At 37.2% G+C, this 19,576-nt stretch overlaps 1 protein-coding gene across 4 annotated transcripts in view; it reads right to left on the bottom strand.

Moving 5' to 3' along the window:
* Positions 1-19,576, bottom strand: part of PDE5A (phosphodiesterase 5A) — a 127,780-nt gene that overhangs the window by 88,432 nt on the left and 19,772 nt on the right. For all 4 annotated transcript variants that reach the window (XM_045514983.2, XM_010952599.3, XM_010952604.3 and 1 more), the window contains exons 2-3: positions 18,410-18,998; positions 8,608-8,697 (exon numbers count right to left, since the gene is read on the bottom strand). In XM_045514983.2, coding sequence (XP_045370939.1) covers positions 8,608-8,697; positions 18,410-18,994 — 675 coding nt within the window. In that variant the 5' untranslated portion in view covers positions 18,995-18,998. The remainder of the gene's footprint in view (positions 1-8,607; positions 8,698-18,409; positions 18,999-19,576) is intronic.

Here is a 19,576-nt window from a genome sequence, read left to right as displayed (position 1 = left end):
ATATACCACATCTTCTTCATCCAGTCATCTGTCAATGGACATTTAGGTTGTTGCTTCCATGTCTTTTGCCACTTTTTTTTTTTAACCTAGTCTATGTTACCTCTGGTAGTTTCCATTATTTTTTAATACATGCAAGGTTGAGAAACAATTATTTTTAAGATATTATTTTAATTAACAAGCAGATGTCCTCTTTTATCATCTGGCCAGCTTTAAGGAAAGAGAATAAAGCCTCAAAATCTCCTTAGTACTTCTGGTGGCTTCACAGTATCTCCACCACACATTCTCTGATGCTCTTCTCTTCAAGAGGTGGAGCCTAATTCCTCTACCCCTGGGTCTGGGCTGGACTTGATGCCTGGCTTCTAAAGAACAGATGCAATGAAGCAAAGGTGAACAAGTCTGGAGATTTGGTCACACAAGGTGCTTCGCTTCCCCCTTGCTTGCCTTCTGCCACGTGGTGAGGACCTGGGGTGACATATGTAGACACCCCCATGCAAGGAACTGAGGCCTCCTGCCAACAGCCATGCAGGTGAGCCCTCTGGGAAGTGCACAGTCAAGTATGAGTCGGGCACCCCTGCCCATCTCCTGAGGGCAGCCTCCTTCAGGGAACCCAAGCCAGAACCAGCTGGCTGGCTAGGCTGCTCTGGCACTCCTGAACCACAGACACTGAGATAATAAATGCTGTTGTTCAAAATCACTGTGCTTAGGGTAATCTGCTATGCTGCCAGAGACCACGGATATTGTACGCACGATCATCAAATAATTTGTAATAATCAAATGGATCTGGAATTCTAAATCCAGGTCATTTTCACTTTATTTCACTGCTACCAAGTGATGCAAAAAAACAAAACAAAACAAAACAAAACAAAACTATGAATCAAAAATTTTGTAAGATCCTCATCTCTTATACTTTAATTTGAATTCTGCATAGGATATTAATTTTCATTCTATGGTAGAAAAGAAACAAGTAAGAACTTTTAGATGAGCACTTAACAAGAAGGAATATAGGATTCTTAGTTGATAAAGTACTTTACGTATATAATCTTAGCTCTTAGATGAATATATATGTGTGCATATACTTATTGAGAGCAGCAATTTCACTGACAACCACCTTAATTTTTTAAGAATGTATGAAAATTATTTAATAATGAAAATCCATCCCAAGGCCTAATTATGTGGCTCTGGCTCAGCTATTATACAAGAAATTATTTATGCTTATCTGCAGCTGGTTCCAGACCTCTACTAGTCATTATGCAAGGCCTATGTAAAACTTCTCAAAATTAAATTTGTAACTCATCTATATGATTTACAAATGATTTAATAATTAAAAATGTAATGCATTCCAACAAGTGCTGGAATGGTAATTCTAAAAGTAGCAATGAAGATAAACCTCATATACTGAATAAAACAGCATTCAGTCTGAACCAAATTTTCTGAGCATTAAAAATAAGACTTGGGTAAACACAGCCGACCACTGACCTAATCTTCAGTCTGTTTTTATTCTCTCTCTCTTATTCTCCTGGCTCAGTAGTGTAGCCTCGGGGTTTTAACCTATTAGCATCATATTTTTCATCTGACGTTCTTAAGAAATGTTTTTTCCTTAGGAAAGTGGTTACCATCTTCTTCTCTGTAAAATACACTTGTTTATTATTTAAAGGGCAGTGTGGAAAAAGAAAAAGAAAAGATCATCACCTCACGATATCAAGTCCAGAAGCAACGGAAACTTTTCAGAGTATTTTTGTTTTGTTTCTAAAACAAAGCTACAATAAAATATCACAGGGGAATAAATGAAATGGACAATTTATAAGTTTAAAAAAAAACATATAACTAGCCAAGGCTTTAAGACTAAAATAGATCTAGATCAACTGACAGCCTGCAATGAAAGTCTGCTTAATCTTGTTGCTATAGTTTTACCTAGTCTGACTTGGAATTGTAGGACTACATACACAGCTATAACGTTTATCTGCTCCAAGCTTACATGCCAAGTTGAAGAAAAGCCCGAGTCAGTACTGCGAGCAGGACATCACAAGCCAGCATCTGCTCTGCCCACCCCCACCCCCACGGAAAGCGTATAGGAGCTTCCTCTCGTAAGCCTGTGGGAAAAACACGGCAGGGATCTGCTGTATGAAACCACAGCTTTCCTCCTTCCTCTGATTTCTCCAGCTCTAGAAATCCGCAGACTTTCCTTTGAACTTGTGTGCTGAATACTGAACCCACTTAACATTTGTCTTGTTACCCTGTATTGATATGTAATTTTTGGTATAAAAGATCAACCTCTACAAATTGAAAAAAGTTTAAAGTATCTTCCCTGCTTCATTTCATTTTATATCCTCATTGCCTAGATTAGGGCTCTACATATCACAGTGACTCAACAATTTCTTTCAAAACAAGATAATTTAGGGGAGGGATGAGAATATTTTTAAATGGGTAGATAAATTTATACAGCTTAAATTCTAGAAGACATTGACTTCTGTATATTGCAGTAGGAATCACACAGCTGATTTCATTAATGCTTTACTTTGGGCTTTTTGGCAGACATTAAATATCTTTGATTCATCAAAGTATTTATCTGATAAATATCTCATAAAAATTAGATGATATGTTTTGAAGTTTTTTAGGCTTCTTTTGAAGGAACACATAAACAATTAGATATTTAGCTAAACTGCTCCTTTATCACACTGTAAAAATATCATAAATCTTTTATTGTAACTGTTACATTTGCATCAAAGAATTATGTCATCAAGTATGATAAAATAAAGATGATAAAAACAGAGAAGGAGAATCAGAACTCTGACTCTAAATCAGATTTCTACTTAATAACTAGAGTTGACATTCAAGCAAGAGAAAACGGGTGTCAGCCTAGCCTCGCCTGACATTTCTGGATATAATCTCCAACTCAGATCAATATGGAATATTCATGGAATTTGCGTTATCTTACAATGTCCTGGCTTCTGCCTCATTGGTGCAGCCCCTATAAAGAACAGCACTTATCTTCGCCATATCATAACAAGCAATACTTCAAGAGGTGGCAGTATTTCAGAAATAGGTCATCGGAGCTATAGAGAGAGAAAGACGTTTCCCTCTACTTCTTTACTAAACAGAAAACAACAATCTGGTTACAGAAATAAGTGATGCATGTGATGAAAATAAAACTGATCCAAGTACCCAGGTCTGAAAAATCCCACATTAAGCCTAAAAGAAATTAAAAGGCAGTCCCCAAAATTCATACACTTGATGCAAATTTTTTTCATCACACTTCCAGTGCGAATCATGGAGCACACTGGCCCAGATTGACAGGAAACACGCTTCTATAACTCTTTCATCCCTGGGAAAAATTTCTTTTTGTTGACTGGATGGATTTCTCTTACGACATGATAGAGGACGTGACTCAGATCCAGCTTTCTCTCTCCCACCCCTGCTCCCTGCCTCACTCTCTCTCTCTTTTTTTTTCCTTTCCATTTTAAAAAGTCTGTCTGCAGAGTGGTTTCAATTCTTCACTTGAAGAGCCATCAGAATGCTGCCAGGTCCCCTTGTTTCCACCTTCAAGTCCTGCTTCTGAATGGAACCACCTCTCACACCAGAGTACCTCCCATCCTGAAATCAACAGTAATTTAAATGTTTACTGGAGCAGCTCAAGAAAACACTAAAAGGGAATAAAGTAGACTGCAGTCATCACCCACAGCAGAATTTTAAGGAACCTTCCTGCCCTTATCATGACCCTGTAGTCACGACTGCCAAGGTCTGTATCTCAGCTTCACCAGTTTTTAGTTATGTGACTTTGGCCAAGTTCCCTAAATGTTCCCTGCCTCAGTTTCATCATCTGTTAAGAAGGAATGAAATACTGACTACCTCCTATGTCTGGCTGTTATGAAGATGAAATTAATTAATCCACATCAAGTCCTTAGAATAGTTACCAAAGGATAGGCAGTTATTGCCAGAGTCCTACCCTGTTGTCCTGAAACCACCCAGTTACACAGCCTGCGCTGGCTCTCTTCTCCCCCTTGACCATTTTACCTTTTGTCTTCATTCATTTTCTCTAGGCAATAGCTCTCTGATCTTTCCAAAATAAGTTATTTTACCTTGTCGAGCTACTCCAGTAACCCCCAACCACCACTTTTGCCCATTAACTCCATTCTCTTAGAAGGGCAGAGGGGAAGATTAAAAAAACTTACCCTCTATCATTTTTTTTAAACTTTCTGTCACAGAAGTTTTACGAATGTCTGTGATTGTGACTTTTAAAAAGGCATTACTATATCTATTACACTTACGATTATAACATTCATGAAAAGAAATCCTGAAAAATTTTAGTTGAAATACTTCACAAGAAGAGATGCAGATGAGACGATTATATATTTTATTGTCTCTAAAAAATCTCTCTGGATTTTCTGGACTCTGTTATAGTTCAGATTGTGGTATATATAGTTCAGACTTGTTTATAGTTTAACTGCTCCATTCAAGTAGTTCTACAGAGTTGGTATCTTAAGAAACTGGGGTCACTAAACTGTACCAGAACATTTTATAAACAACCAATAATCGCATTTCATTTTAGGTTCCTTGGTAATTAGTCGGAATTGGTGTTGGCTCACTCAGTACAGCTGAACTAACACAAAGACAAGAAATCGAATTCATTTTGCCTCATTTACGAGGAAAAACAATCAAAATAATTTTTTTTACACTTAAAGTTTAGTTAGAGGGTAACAGACCACTTAGGTCAGGACTGTGTTGCTTATGATTTGATCCCAGCTGTCTGGTTACTACGTGGCTGATGACCTCTTCCTACAACTTTATCATTCCTTGTTTCTCTTAAAAGTTCTGTTAGTTCCATGTCTCCTTTAAAAAAATTACAGTTGACATTTATTGATCACTTTCAGTGTGCCAGAACTATAAGCCCGCTGCATGCACGAATGCATTTAATCTTCACAACAACCTTATGAGGTAGGTTCTTTTATAACCCTCATTGTGCAGATGAGGAAACTGAAGATCAAGAGGGATTAACCAATTCCATCCTGGTTACTCATCAAGTAAGTGGTGAAGATGGGATTCAAGCCCAGAGCAAGCAATCCTAACAATTCATTACTCCCCAAAGCCTTCCTGTGACTCTCTGTTTTGATTTCAAAAGCTTCGTGAGAGATAGCGTAGTACTTTTCTATTGTGTGTACACAGCAGCAAACACTGCCCTGAGCTTGTTTATGCAGCTATAAATATAAAGATAACTCTGGAAGTCATATATTGCATCTTCTTAGTGGCTCTGGTTCTCAGTCAGTCAAATTACTTCCTATACTACAGCAGCCACGCTGAGAGTACATTTCTTCTTCTGACTGTTTCTCCTCATTCCTTTTCTCCGAGGAAATAGTTCTCACAGGAAATAATTTCAAACTGGGCAGTGCGAGCGTGGGAGCAGAGGGAGCAGGGGGGAAGGACAGGCAATGGGGAGGGTCAGCAAGATATTTAAAAGGCTGTGTTTTGGAAACCCTCCCATCAGTAAGTTCCTAAGACTCCAGTGCTGGTTTCTTTTATCTCCTGAAATGCTTCTCATGAACAAACTTTTGTGGAAACCCAGTGAAGAGCTCAGGCTTCATATCCAGTCATCAAAGGGTAAAACAGACAGCAGGAGAGGGTGTGAGAGCCCAGAGGCAGACACCCCTGTGATGCTGAGGGAGCCAGAAGAAATCTTAGGGAGAGCTCTGGACAATCACAACCTGGGGACCCCGAGCTGAACCCACTTTAATTAGGTCTGTAAGGGAGCAGACGGCCTTTGGCTGAGAGTGGGATTATTGATTCATGTAATCAAACTTAAATTATTCCCCACCAGAATGATGATATTTTTAAAAAATTGGCAATACCATGTGTTGCCTAGGCTTTGAAGCAACTGGAACTGTCATACATTGATGGTAAGAATACATATGGTGCAGCCCCTTTGGAAAAGAGTTTGGAAGTTTCTTAGAAAAATTAAACATACACCCCACCATGTGACCTAGCAATGCCCCACCTATATATTTACCAAAGAGAAATGAGAACATTATGTCCTCACAAACACCTGTATGCAAGCATCAACTATGGCTTTTTCCCTAACACAAAAACTGGAAACAACTCAAATGTCTATCAATGGATGAATGGAGAATCAAACTGCAGCATATCCATACCATGGAATAAACACTCAGCAATAAAAAGGAGCAAACCACTGACACATGCAGTAATGGGTGAATCTCACAAGCATTATGCTAAGCCAGACACACAAGACTACATACTGTATGATCCCCCTTACATGATTTATATGACATTCTACAACAGGCAAAACAATAGTGACAAAAAACAGATCAGTGACTGTCAGTGGCTGGAGGCTGAGGCGGGGGGTGGGGGTCGACTATAAGGGGTACTGGGAAATAGCTGAGGTGACAGAAATGTTCTGTATCCTGATTACAGTGGTGGTTACATGACCGTATATACATCTGTAGAAAAACTAATCAAATCATACACTTAAAATGGGTGGATTTTATTGTATGTATTGTACTACACCTCGGTACAGCGGGGGTTTTGTTATTGTTGCTGTTTGTTTTCAATTAAACCATCCTCACTGGCATTCATAAAGACTGAAATGAAACATGGGTATTCAGAGGATGCTTTCTTACAGAAGGGCAGTCCCCCTTACTTCACCTGGTGGTTTTACTGCACATTCTCAGAGGTTTCCCCCATGCCCACTGTTCATGCTATTAAGAAGGAGAAGTTTAACCAGAGCATGATTTGGGCTGAGTCTCTTGACCAGTACAAAGCTGTTTTGGGGCCAGAGTTTTAAAACATACTCACTAACTAAAAGCTGAACATCATCTTTTCGAGTGTACACAATCACAGCCCTTGGTTTATAACTAGGGCAGCCAGATAAAATATAGCACAGCCAGTCAAATTTAATTTTAGATGAACAATAAATAATTTTTTAGTATAACAATGTCTCAAATATTGCATGAGACATATTTTTTATTTGCTCTATCTGACAATCTGATTAATAACACCAGCACCACTAGTCTAGGCATGGCCTCTTCAATTTTATTTATTCACTCACAATTAATTAGCTACTTAATTAATTTCATATGCATGTTTTAGTTGCGTGTAATGTTAGTAACTGTAGCTATAACTGCCCTCTTAAGAAACCATGTGGCAACTCTAAGACACAGGGAACTTATTTTAGACTACTGAGAAGTGACTGATACAGGAGCCTGTTAATCAAATTGTGATTTGCAGACCTAGAGCACCAGCATCAACCTGGTGCTTGTTAGAAAAGAATCTCACTCAGGTCTCACCTAGAACTGCTGAATTCAGAATCTGCATTTTAAGATTCATATGCACACTACTGTTTTAGAAGCCCAGATTTATAAAGCCGTGTTTTTGGAAAATTCCCAAGGGCATATGCAGGGTGGACTGAAGGGAAACTGACTTGAAGTACAAAAACCCCTTACAAGAATATTTTAAAAGTCTATTACTTCAAGAACTGAATTATGGCACAGGCAGCAGGAATTAAAAGAAAGGAATCAAAATGAGAAAGACTAACAGAAAAAAAATTATCGATGGACTCAGTAAAGGACTGGATGGACGAAGGAAAGGAAAGATGTCAGAATCTGAATATAAATCAAGTAGAACCATGAAAGTGTTTCTAGTATTCTTGGCAGTGGTTCTCAACCCTAGTAGCACATGATAAACACCTAGTAGCTTTAAGAAATACTGATGCCTGGATCTCAACCCCAGAGATTATGATTTAAGGTGAAACCTGGGCATTAGAATTTCTAAACGCTCCCTGAGTGACTCTAATGTGCTGCCAAGGTTAAGAACCATAAGAATATGGGCTCTTTCAATCTATTTGTTTTCACTTAGAGAAGTGATTTTTCAACCCTAGCTGTACTTTATAAGTACTTGGGGAGCTTTAAAAATGTATCAGTATCCGGACCTTGCCCTTAGAGATTCTGGTTTAACTGGTAATATTTTATAAATTTCACAGTTGATTGTAATGTGCAGACAGGTTGAGAACACTCAACTGGAGCATTCAGTTTAAATGATAATTTATTAACTCTTTTTTCAAATAACTATCAAATGAAGAGAGAATTCAGTGCTTATAGAATCCAAATCTTCCAGTTAGGTGAAATAGAAACCAACTTATTTTCATTTGCTTGTTATAATTTCACAATAAATTTCACTTGGAATTAGCTACAATTTCCATTTTTCCAAAACCTCATTTTGAATCCCCCTCCCCCGCCAAAATCAGCTGATGATCATTGCAATTGGATAACCATTTATGAAATAAGCTTTATTCAGACGTTTAAAATATAATATGAAATAAATTGATTGTAACCACAACCACAATTATATATCTTAGGATAGAGTAAGGTCCTCAGGAGAGAGAGGTAAGGAAATGGCATGTCTAAAATTTATTTCTCAAAGTAAAGTCTCCATCAGGATTCAACCTTATTACTAAAGTCTAAATAAAAAAAATCAGAGAAAGAACTTTATAGTTAACTTATCACTACAGCATTAGTTTGTAAGTGTGCAAAGAAAAGTAAAAAAAATTTTTCAAAAAGGAAAATGTTTCCAAATGACCTTTTATAAAATGGAAAATTGGCTTACCTCTTCCCTGTGATTCTTAATTGGCATACAAAGAATACTTTGTGTCTTGTAGCCTGTAATTTGGTCAACTTCTGCATTGAACCGTGGATCCTAGAAAGGAAGAAGAAATTCAATTTAATGACTGACCTGTTCAAAGGTCGATTTGATTTTTCTGATTTATAGGATTAGAGAAATCTAACCTTTGACCTATCTTGTTGCTCTGAATGACAATTTTATCACTGTAAAAGGCATCAAGTCATATAAGTATATATCATCTTTGACAAAGATAAATTTAAGATTTTTTTAGGAGCCAGTGGTTATGGAAAAAATACAGACGTAGACAGATGTTAAGAAATAAAGGAAATTCAAAATATTAACCGATTTAGACAGCCTTACTTAAATTCAGGAGAAAGTGGCACCTCTCCTCCTCTGTAATACAATTTGCCTGTTCCCATCTCACTGATTCTTCTGAAAAAGAAAAGCATCTCTGCTCTGAAACTTTTCCTATAAAATCTACCACCTCCAAAATGGTCTCTCCAATACTGACTTTACTTTCCTTCTAATGATTGTTTACATGTTTCCTCGGTATTCTGTATTTCTGTCTCAGTTGATCATGACAATTAAAATCTTTTCTTTTTTTGTATATATATTAAAAAAAGTTGCATGGCCTTCATCAGATTATAAACAATTCCTTAATCTTTTAAAGCTCTTTCCCCTTTTACCAAATATGTCTTATATATCCAATAATCACAAAGGACTTCTGAAAGGTATAAAAGTTCTAAATGCAGGCTAAAGAACGAAAGATACAGGCTATTTTCCATTAAACCAGATTGAGAAGATTAAAGGTAGGCTGTAAACTCTATGAGGGGCTTTTTTTTTTTCTTTTGGTTCATCACTATATTCCTAAGATTAGCACAGGAATTCTAAAACATTTGTTAACTAAATGAGGGAATTCATTAACTAAATGAGGGAATTCATTAACAAATGATATCATGATTATCCAATGTGATCACTTTTAGCTTACTATACTTTAAAGCAAATCTTGTAAGTAGGAGGGAAAACATACTTGAAGAAATGGACAGATACCACTATATGAGATACAATTAAAATGAAGCCAAGATACCAGAACATAAACATCTGAATGAATATTGTTCCCTTCAAAGCAATAGCATTGGGAATTTTCATGCTCAACCTAATAATAGCATCATTGTTCCAAAAATTCTGCTTTTGGAATTCCCTTCAGAGAATATGGAATAGTCACAGTGGAAAAATCCTCGTCTTTGAAGGTCATTCCTATTTTTTTTTTTAATTAGCTTGAAGTCACGCAAAGTGAAGGCTGTGAATAAAGCAAATGATTACATTAGATTCCACCATCTGGGGTCAGAAATGAGGCCAATTTTCCCCGAGAGGGCCACACTTGGCATTAAAGACAATTTTAAAAGAAAAGATATAAAATAGTGGAAAATCTATATAAATATCTTATGTTATAAATAAACACTACTACATTTTTAATTTTTCTGCAAACATGCTTAAAGTTATATTGAAAGACAGAGAAAACCTTGGCTAAATGTTTCCAAGAACTAGTTCTTAAATTACATACTATATTGCAAAGTATGTAAAGAAAGCAGACAGGATACTGATACTGATGAGTTAAAAGAATTAAAAAATTGTGAATTTACATAGTGAATTATTCTACAAGCTAATAATCAAAATACGAACAGAAATACATCCTCATCAATCATTTTATTAATGAATATCTGAATTACAAGAAAATTTATAAAAAAAAGAGGATTAAACCCAACTATCTAATCAAAGTAATAGAGTTTGACAGACTGAAATTAGTAGGACTTTCACAGAAGTTTGTGTGTGTGTGTGTGCATACTAGAAGTTTAAAATAAACAGCAGCCCTGGATTTCACTCTTCATTGAAGGAGGTAGGAGTAATGTATGCTTCAAAATCACTTAAAATGAATTTCAGCATCTCAAAGAATTTTCCTTTAACAATGCACTCAGTGCAAGGGCTATAAACACAGAGAGAACTTCCAATCCCTCTAGGTCCAAGAAACACTGAAGAAAAAATGAAGCACTACTATTGTGATTATTTCTTTCACTGTTTATGAGAACATGACAGTGTAAAAAAACACAAAGCTGAGGTACCCACCTGCCATAATAAAACAACTGCTACCAGACTTGCCCTCCTGCTGAAAAATATATGAAATAACTAAACCACAGATGGTCAACAGGGGTATACACATGACTGCCTTGTAATAATCTGACTTTCCTCCTGTGGACATTTTCCCGATGAAGAGAAGGCAGGTGGTACACAAGTAGAGTAACAGTTCCAAATGGAACCGAATTCAGGGCTTCTAAAGTGTCTGGAATTTGCAAGGTAAAGTACCTGATAAGACAGGCTGTGTTGGGGGGGTGGGGGTAGGGGTGTAAAGGGGGAGTGGCAGAAATTGAGTGGCTAATCACTTCAGAGAGGTATTTGGTAAGACTTTAAGAGAGTCTAGCAAAAATTACCTGTTGAAGACTGAAAGCAGAATGTAACACCAGATACAAAAATGTTTGAAGACATTGGGGTTCTACTCAGCTAGAGGAGACACATCACTCAGCACCTCAGGCATTCAATTGAGATACAGAAAGGCACTCCTTAGGAGCAAGGACCATACCCTACATTTGGGTGACATTCCCTAAGTCTAAAAAAATTTATAAGTAGGTCCATCCTAACAAATAATACTGAGCCTGACAGGACCAAAAGGATCTTCTAGTAACTTCTAGCACTTCACTGTCTGCAAGAACAAAGGTCAGCCCTGTTTTAAAAGAGGATGATATGATCCAAATGCCCTGCAGCAAAACACTCACAATGTCCAGCATACCATAAAAAATCACAACACATGTGAAGAAACAGGAAACTGCAACCCACAGTGAAGAGAAAAAGCAGTCAATGGAAAATGACCCCAAGATGATTCAGATGTTGTAATCAACAAAGACTTCAAAGCAGCTATTATAAATGTATTTAAGGATGTAAAATATGGTGATAATGAACAGATGGGAATCTCTGTAAAGAAAGAAAAATTGTTAAAAACAACAACAACAAAAAAAACCCAAATGGAAATTCTAGAACTGAAAAGTACAAAGTCTAAAATGAAAAGTTCACTGATGGATTTAACAGCAGGTCGGAAATGGCAGAAGGGTCAGTGAACTTGAAGACAGATGAACAGAAAGAATCTAATCAAAAGGACTGAGAGGAAAAAAATACATATAGAAAGTTAACAGAGCCTCAGTGTTTTCTGGGACATCAAGTGGTCCAGCATATATATAATTGGAGTTCAAAGAGAAGCGAATGGGGCAGAAAAAATACTTAAAGACATGACCAAGAACTTCCCAAAGTTAGTGAAAACCTTAAACACATATACACATAGTGGAAATATCTTTGAAGAATATAGGCAAAATAAAGGCATTTTCATATGAATGAAATCGGAGATCTGTCACCACCAGACCAGTACTAAAGAAGTGCTAATGGAAGTTCTTCAGCCTGAAGGGAACAATAATAGAATCTAAGGAAAGGGAGCAGACAGCTTGGAACTTGGCTTGAGCCTAAGCACAAATATATAAAGAATAAGGAAACCTGCTTCTTCATTTTTGGAGGAGGAAACACCCTCCTTAAGAAAGGAGGATGAAAACAAAATGCACCCTGAGATGTTAGATTGAAACTGGAGGTAAGAATTCACCGTTGGTAACAGTGTTACAAACAGAGTGACTGTAACAGTTAGATATAGAAATAAATAAAAATTTAGATATATTGTATATACATGTGGTTATTTTCTCCTAGCTCTGTCTGCTGATAAACTAGTAGCAATGACCACACCTAGTATCCAGATCCTGGCTTCTAAATACCATCTCTTCCACTGAAAGGAACCAGGGCTTCTTGGGGAAAATAATGGTTCTAGGGCTAGTGCAGGGAAAGCATAAAATGAGTCTGGAGCATCTTGTTAAGCAGGTAAAACTTTCAGCTCCCCCAGCAAGCAAGAAATGTCAAGAGTGATGGGGCATATCAAAAAGACAGAGGAGCTGGCAAATCTGGTATAATTTGAGAATGTGATTAAAAATAATAAGAGTACAACTCATTGAACAAAATAAAAATCCATGATTCCAAAATGATAGAAATAAATAAATGAATGAGTGAATAAAGAACGCAAAGCTCTTCTTTATGTTAGAATGCCAACTAATATACATAGAAGGTATTATGAGGTTGGAAAATCAGTGTATGCCAAAACTGGTAAATGTACATTGATGAGGAATAGAATATTTACACAATATCAAAATATCTCCCCTTAAGATACCTATTAATTACAATGGGAAAATTGTACATTATAGTGGAAAAACCTAGTGGACACCACTTTAATAACCAAGTTATCAACTTTAACATCATCAATAGGTGGGTAAAGTAGCATCATGTCCTACCTGATAATATATGCTAAGAAGGTCTGTAGTATAACAAAAAATATACATATTTGGTCTTTGTTCCCAGTTCCTGGCATAAAGCTCCTCAAACCCTTAACATTTCCTGAGTGATTGGAGAGTCTTTTTTATTCATAACAAGTTCCTTACAATCACATCTGAGTTCATGCTTATGACAAGATTCATAGAGGAGAGGGCCTCATATAGCTTCAGGATGAGCTGGCTTCAGGAAAACCAATCAAGTGGTTAGCAGATTAGAACTTTTGGCCCCACCACTGACCTCTGGACAGGGAAGTGGGGCTGGAGATTGAGTCCAATCACCAATAACCAATGATTTACTCAATCATGCCTACATAACACAGAAAACAATCAGGTTTGCAGGAACTTTCGAGTTGGTGAAGTTATCTATGTGCTGGAATGGTGGTGTACTGCCTTCTGGAGAAGGCATGGATGTTTTGTGTCCCCCACCTCTCACTCCTTGACCTATGTATCTCTTCAATTTGGCTATTCTGAATTGTATCCTCAATAATAAAATTGTAATTTTAAGTATAGTGATTTCTTGAGTTCTCTGAGTAATTCTAGCAAATTATTAAAACTAAGCAGGGAACCCCTGAGTTTGTAGTTGGCCAGACATAAGGGTGATCAGCCTGGAGATCCTATTTGTGGTTGACATCTGAAGTGGGAATAATACCGTAGGACTGAGCCCTTAACCTGTGGATTCTGAGCTAACTCCAGGTAGCTAGTGTCAGAATTGAGTTGGATTGTGGGACACCCTGGCTGGTGTAAGAGAAGTGAAGAATTAAGTGACTGTTGTTTGGAAAACCAAACAAGATCTCAAGATCAACATTTGAGGTATTCCTGCCAAAAGTGCCTAACTTGAATCTATTCAAGGAAAACACTCTACAAGATAAGGCCTGTATTCTTCCAAAACATATGTCAAGAATAAGAAACACTGAGAAACTATTCCAGATTTAATGGAGACTAAAGAGATATGACAAATATATGCAATATGTAATCCTGAACCGGAGCCCTGATAGAGGGAAAAAAAAAACTCTAAAGGGCATTCACGGAACAACTGACCAAATCTGACTATGGACTGTTAGGTAATAGTATTGTATCATAAAATTTCCAGATTTTGATAAATGTATCACAATTGTGTGAGAGAATATTCCTGTTAGAAATCACATACTGAAATATTTAGTAAAACTATCTCCAAATGGTTCAGGAAAAATAATATGCATATGTTACTTACACACATTATACATAGAAAAAGAGAATAATAAAGCAAATGGGGCAAAATATAAACAATGGGAGAATCTAGGTAAAAGGTATACAGAAGTTTCTTATACTGGTCTTGCAACTTTATTTAAAGTTTGAAGTGATGTAACAATAAAAATAATAGGAAACAACACAGCAGGCTTACCAAATTATATGCTAGTTTTCTTCCACAGAGTGGAATACCTAAAGATTATTAGAACACTGGAAAAAAAATACAGCAGTTCCCAAATGTGTTCCTTGGGGCACAATTATACCATGACAAATTTATCAAAATTAAAACAGTTGCTCTTGTCATTTCTTTCCTAAAATTCATTTTGGAAATAATTCTAATTACTAGAAATTCACTTGAGTAGAAAGTGAGACCTGCAGGGTGAAAGATGGAGAAGATTTATTTACCTGGAGAAAGACTGAAACAGTGGGGATGGGAGGAGTAGCAGCTGTATCTGGAAGGCCACGTGGGTGGCAATGTGACCCTTCCCCAAGACCCTCTTTTTTCTCCCTAGAAATCACGGTATCCAGGGAGTGGTTGTTCCATGGAAATAGGAGAAGAGTCCAAGTTTTGCATTCCAGTTGACTTAGGAAAAAGGGTTACTTAGACAATATAAATCCTTTGACATAGGAAATCTTGAGGAGGCTTAAGGCTTCCAAAGGACATGGAACCAGGAGGCTCAAGGCCATCTGTGATGATTAATTTTATGTGTCAACTTGAGGATAAAACATTATTTCTGTGTGTGTCTGTGAGGATGTCTCCAGAAGAGATGAGCATTTGAATCACTAGAATGAGTCAAGATCATCAATGCCGGTGGGCATCATCTAATTCCTTGAGCGCTTGAACAGAACAAAAAGGCAGAGGAAGGGCAAATTTGCTCTCTGCTTGACCTGAGACATCCATCTTCTCCTGGTCTCCTGCCTCATCCATTAGAGCTCCTAGTTCTGAAGCTTTGGGACTCAGACCCAGACCAGAGTTACATCACTATCCAACCTCCCCACCCCCTGCCCCAATTCTTAGGTCTCCAGACTCTGAGTTACACCATCAATTTTCCTGGCTCTCCAGCTTACAGATGACAGGCAGACCATGGAAGTTCTGGGGATCTATAATCAAGTGAGCTAATTCTTATGATAAATCTCTTCTTATTTATCTATATATCTATATATCTCCTCCTGGTTATGTTTTTCTGAAGAACCCACAATCTGATCTAGATATTGAATGATACCTAGTTTTCATATATAAGGAAAATGTCAAACATTTATATAGTTTTTTGATTATTATGTATTAATATCTTATTACTAATAAATGTGGTGCCACATTCAACAAAGTTACATAAATGACGGGATGATGCAGGAGATGATGTGTGACTGAACAGCACTGGTATTTGAGGTCTAAGTTTTGGATTTTGCTTTATATTTCAAATATATGTATGTATTGTTTTATTAGTAATAAAAGAGTTGAAAACCCAACTTTATAACATTCTGTTACAAAATTTTAAGAAGTGAATCAAATGTTTACCATTTCTTACAATGTACTTATCTAGGAGACTATTTTTTCACTCTTAGTTTTAATCTGAGCACTATTATATTTCATGGCCACCTCTTGGTTTTCTATCGCTACATTACAACTTTAAAAGCATTCTGTGGTCAGATAAGCTTAAGAAATATTGCTTATCAGTGTTATTTTACGGCCATATGTAAAGAAAGAGGACTCAGAAAGCATAGACTGTTTTTTTCATATTCTGACTATTTTCACAAAAGGCTATGAGACAGTATTTTGACTATTAAAATTATGAGTGGGCTGAGTAATGAATTATCCACTAGCCAAGTCACTTCCACTTGTTAACACCAATGTAAGTTATGTCACAGATCAACCCCGTGACTTCTAATGAAATTCCTGGGCCAGGAATAACTTCTGCAAGGCCATTACAAACACAGATCAAGGGTGTTAAGGGTGAAGCAGCAACATGAGGAATCCACAGGCTAAGAGGCTTCCCTCTGGGGGCACTGCAAATCAAGGACCCTGGGTCTATTTTAGACAACAGGACAAGAATTAAATCATTACTAGCTGCAAAACAAAAACGACACCTTCAAAACTCTAAAGATGGTAAGCAGACTAAACAAAATGCATGTAAGTGGAGAAATTTTCAGGCTGAGAATCTCAGGACCACGCAGACAAATGAAGGCTTTCTCAGCAAAGCTGAACCATATTTATGGTCCTACCATACTTGGGACCATAGTGCCATTGGAAAGCGGAAACCCAGCTGTCACCTAGGACAGGAGCAGAATTCTGCAAATTTGGCAGCAATCCTTCAGCTGCGTCCTTAATACCCCTCTGGAGGCTGCTATGGTGTGATGTTACTACAGAGCTCAAAGAGGTCATGGAGACAGCCCCATGAAGAATCAAAATGGAAAAAACTGTTTGTAGAGAACAGATTCTGAAAAACATCTCCCAATTTAACCTATGTGAACTATCACATCTCCCCGCAGATCCCTGCCACCGGTATTCCTCACCAGTTACCATTATTCACCCAACTTCACAACCTGAGTCATCTCCAACTCCTCTTTTCTCCTCACTTCCATCTCCTACTAGCTGCTGAGTCTAGCAGGTTCAACTTCATCTGAAATCCATTCGCTCTATTTGATCTTGAAGGCCAGCGCCCTGGTTCAGGTCTTAACTTACTCAGACTATTAAAATAACCTATCTTCCCGGTGTCCAGGATTTTCCCCTCTAATTCATTTTATGACCACTATAAAATTCATCTTTCTAAAACACAGTCAGAATCAAATCACCTTCAATTATTCCTCATGGCTCTGAATCACATACATACTCCTCAGCCTGGAATTCAAGACCCCAGTAATCACCAGTAGCTCCTCAACATCTAAACTGTCTATTATGCACACATTTCCATACAAGCACCACATGGTCCAACTTCCTGTCTCCTCTTCAAATTTCTCTTCACATTTGGATCTCACTGTGCACACAACTCAATCTATTCAGGTCTTATCCATTTTCCAGGGTCTTTATCAAGCATTGCTTCCTCAAAGAAACCTCTCTCCATCTCCCCAATTAGATGTGATCTCCTTCCCTGAACCTAACACATTTTCCCTGGCATCTATTATGACCTGCTTTCTATTCTACTTACTTATCTTTACTACTATAATTTTCTCTCAATCAATATTTATAAATACAGTATTTCTATGTGCCAGGCACTATATTAGGCATCAGGAATACAGGGGTGAATAAAATAGCTATGACTTCTCAAATTACACAGCAGAGCCTCAAGCTGGCAATACTATGGAAACTTTACTACAATAGAGTTAGAAAAATTATTCTATTAAAGTGGTAGAACATAATTCATAAGCATACCAAGTGTCATTCAATTAAGATACTTTGTTTAAAACCCCTAATTCTATTAACAAAATAATAATTTTAAATAAGAAATCTGAAGAATCATACAGTGTAATTTTTACGTCCATAATCAAAGGCCTGTTCATAACTGAACCAAAAGTGGAAGAAATATCGAATCTTCCAATTGAATTATTTTAGGGCAAAAATTTCCATTTTTTGAAGACATCCATAAATTTATTTGTTTAATAAAAGAAATGAAAAGAAAGGATGGAAAGAAAGACAATCAGATTTTGGTATCAATGGGGCTTCAAATGAATGAATATGATTAACGGAATAAGTGAATTTTAGAAGGTTTGGTTTTCTGACTGTTTGGGGACCTATCATTTTGGAATCTGAGTAAAATCGTCAGAAGTTCATGTGGAGATAACACAGATAGAGATGTGTATAGTCATCAGGTAAAAAGATGAAAGCATACAACTATGAGATGAGCCATGCTAAGTTATCATTAAAGAGAAAAACAAGACAAGATTTCTCTCAGGCTCTTATTCTTGACTTAGCCATCAGTGAAGGAATTCTGGCATTTAAAAGATGGGAAAGTTCCTACCATACATTCTCATTTTAAGTAAGTATGCAAATTAGTACATCTCATTTTCAAAACTCCCCATTATTCACAGTAGTTGTCCAATGCCCCAGCCAGGTTCCACTCCCAACCCCCACTCTGTACTAACAGTTCGTTGTTTACCTCATACGCATCCTTGATGTTCAAGGGCTCACCAAGAGCTGCCACATGTCCCACAATGCCTTTGTTCCATTCCAAGCGGATACAGTTATTTGAAGCTTCTTCCAGTGTTGAACCTTCTGCAACATCAAAGAGGCGGCTAATAAGAAACTTGTCGTTGGAGCTGTCCTCACAGACGAGGAACAGGGAATAGCGGTCAGCAGAGATGAGTCCATGGATGTGTAAGAAAATTTTGTGACATAAGGCTGTGACATCCAAGTGACTGGAAATATCTTTCACTAATTCCAAGAGTCTGGAGCACTGGTCCCCTTCATCATTATCAAACTGTGGGGAGGTTAGAGGCATCTGTTCCTTCTTTTCCGAGTCAGAGAGGAAGCTCACAGTTCCCTCAGAATCCTTGACAACAATGGGTCTAAGAGGCCGATCAAACTCGGAGGCAGAAATTTTCCTGGTTGGTGTTCCAGGAACACTGCTATCTGCACGGGGACTCTGCTGTGAGGGGCAAGAGCAAGATTCTGGGTGGCCTCTGATGCCTTCCTTGCACACAGGAATGGTGTGAACTCTCTCAGCAAACCATGCATTGACCATTTCTCTGCAGGAAAGAACATGTACACACATTAAACATTTAAGGAGAGAAGGTGCTGTCCTCACCGTAAAGCTTCTAAAAATCCCCTCATGGTAAACTGATGAGATTATAATCCAATTTGTCATAGAAAATAAAAACAAGATGGTTTATTTAGGACAATTTTATTTGGAAAAACTGTGGCGGACAATTGCTTCAATGAAAATTTTAATAAGGTCTGACTTCTATATACATATATTTTCAGATACATGTTTACAACACATCAAGTGTCAAGTCTGCTCCTCTCACAATCAGTTTGTATCAAAGTAAAAAAAAAAATCTGACAAGTCTTAGGAGAACATAAAAATGGAAAATAATGTGCTATTTAAAATGCACCTTGTTCTGAAGTTGAATATTTTTAAAAATTTACCTAAATTTGGCTAGCCAATATGCTTAATTTTTAGATAGTTTTTATCTATAGCACTACATATAGATTATATTTAGAAAGGGAAAAGGAAAATGTAAACAATTTGATCTGGTATGTAGTAGAAAGATAGACTTCTATTAGTATCATTCTAATAATGCTTGTTCAAGTAATGGTAAAATGA

Source organism: Camelus bactrianus, chromosome 2 (assembly GCF_048773025.1).
Source record: "Camelus bactrianus isolate YW-2024 breed Bactrian camel chromosome 2, ASM4877302v1, whole genome shotgun sequence".
Classification (NCBI taxonomy): Eukaryota; Metazoa; Chordata; class Mammalia; order Artiodactyla; family Camelidae; genus Camelus; species Camelus bactrianus.
This window is presented reverse-complemented; position numbering and strand designations above follow the sequence as displayed.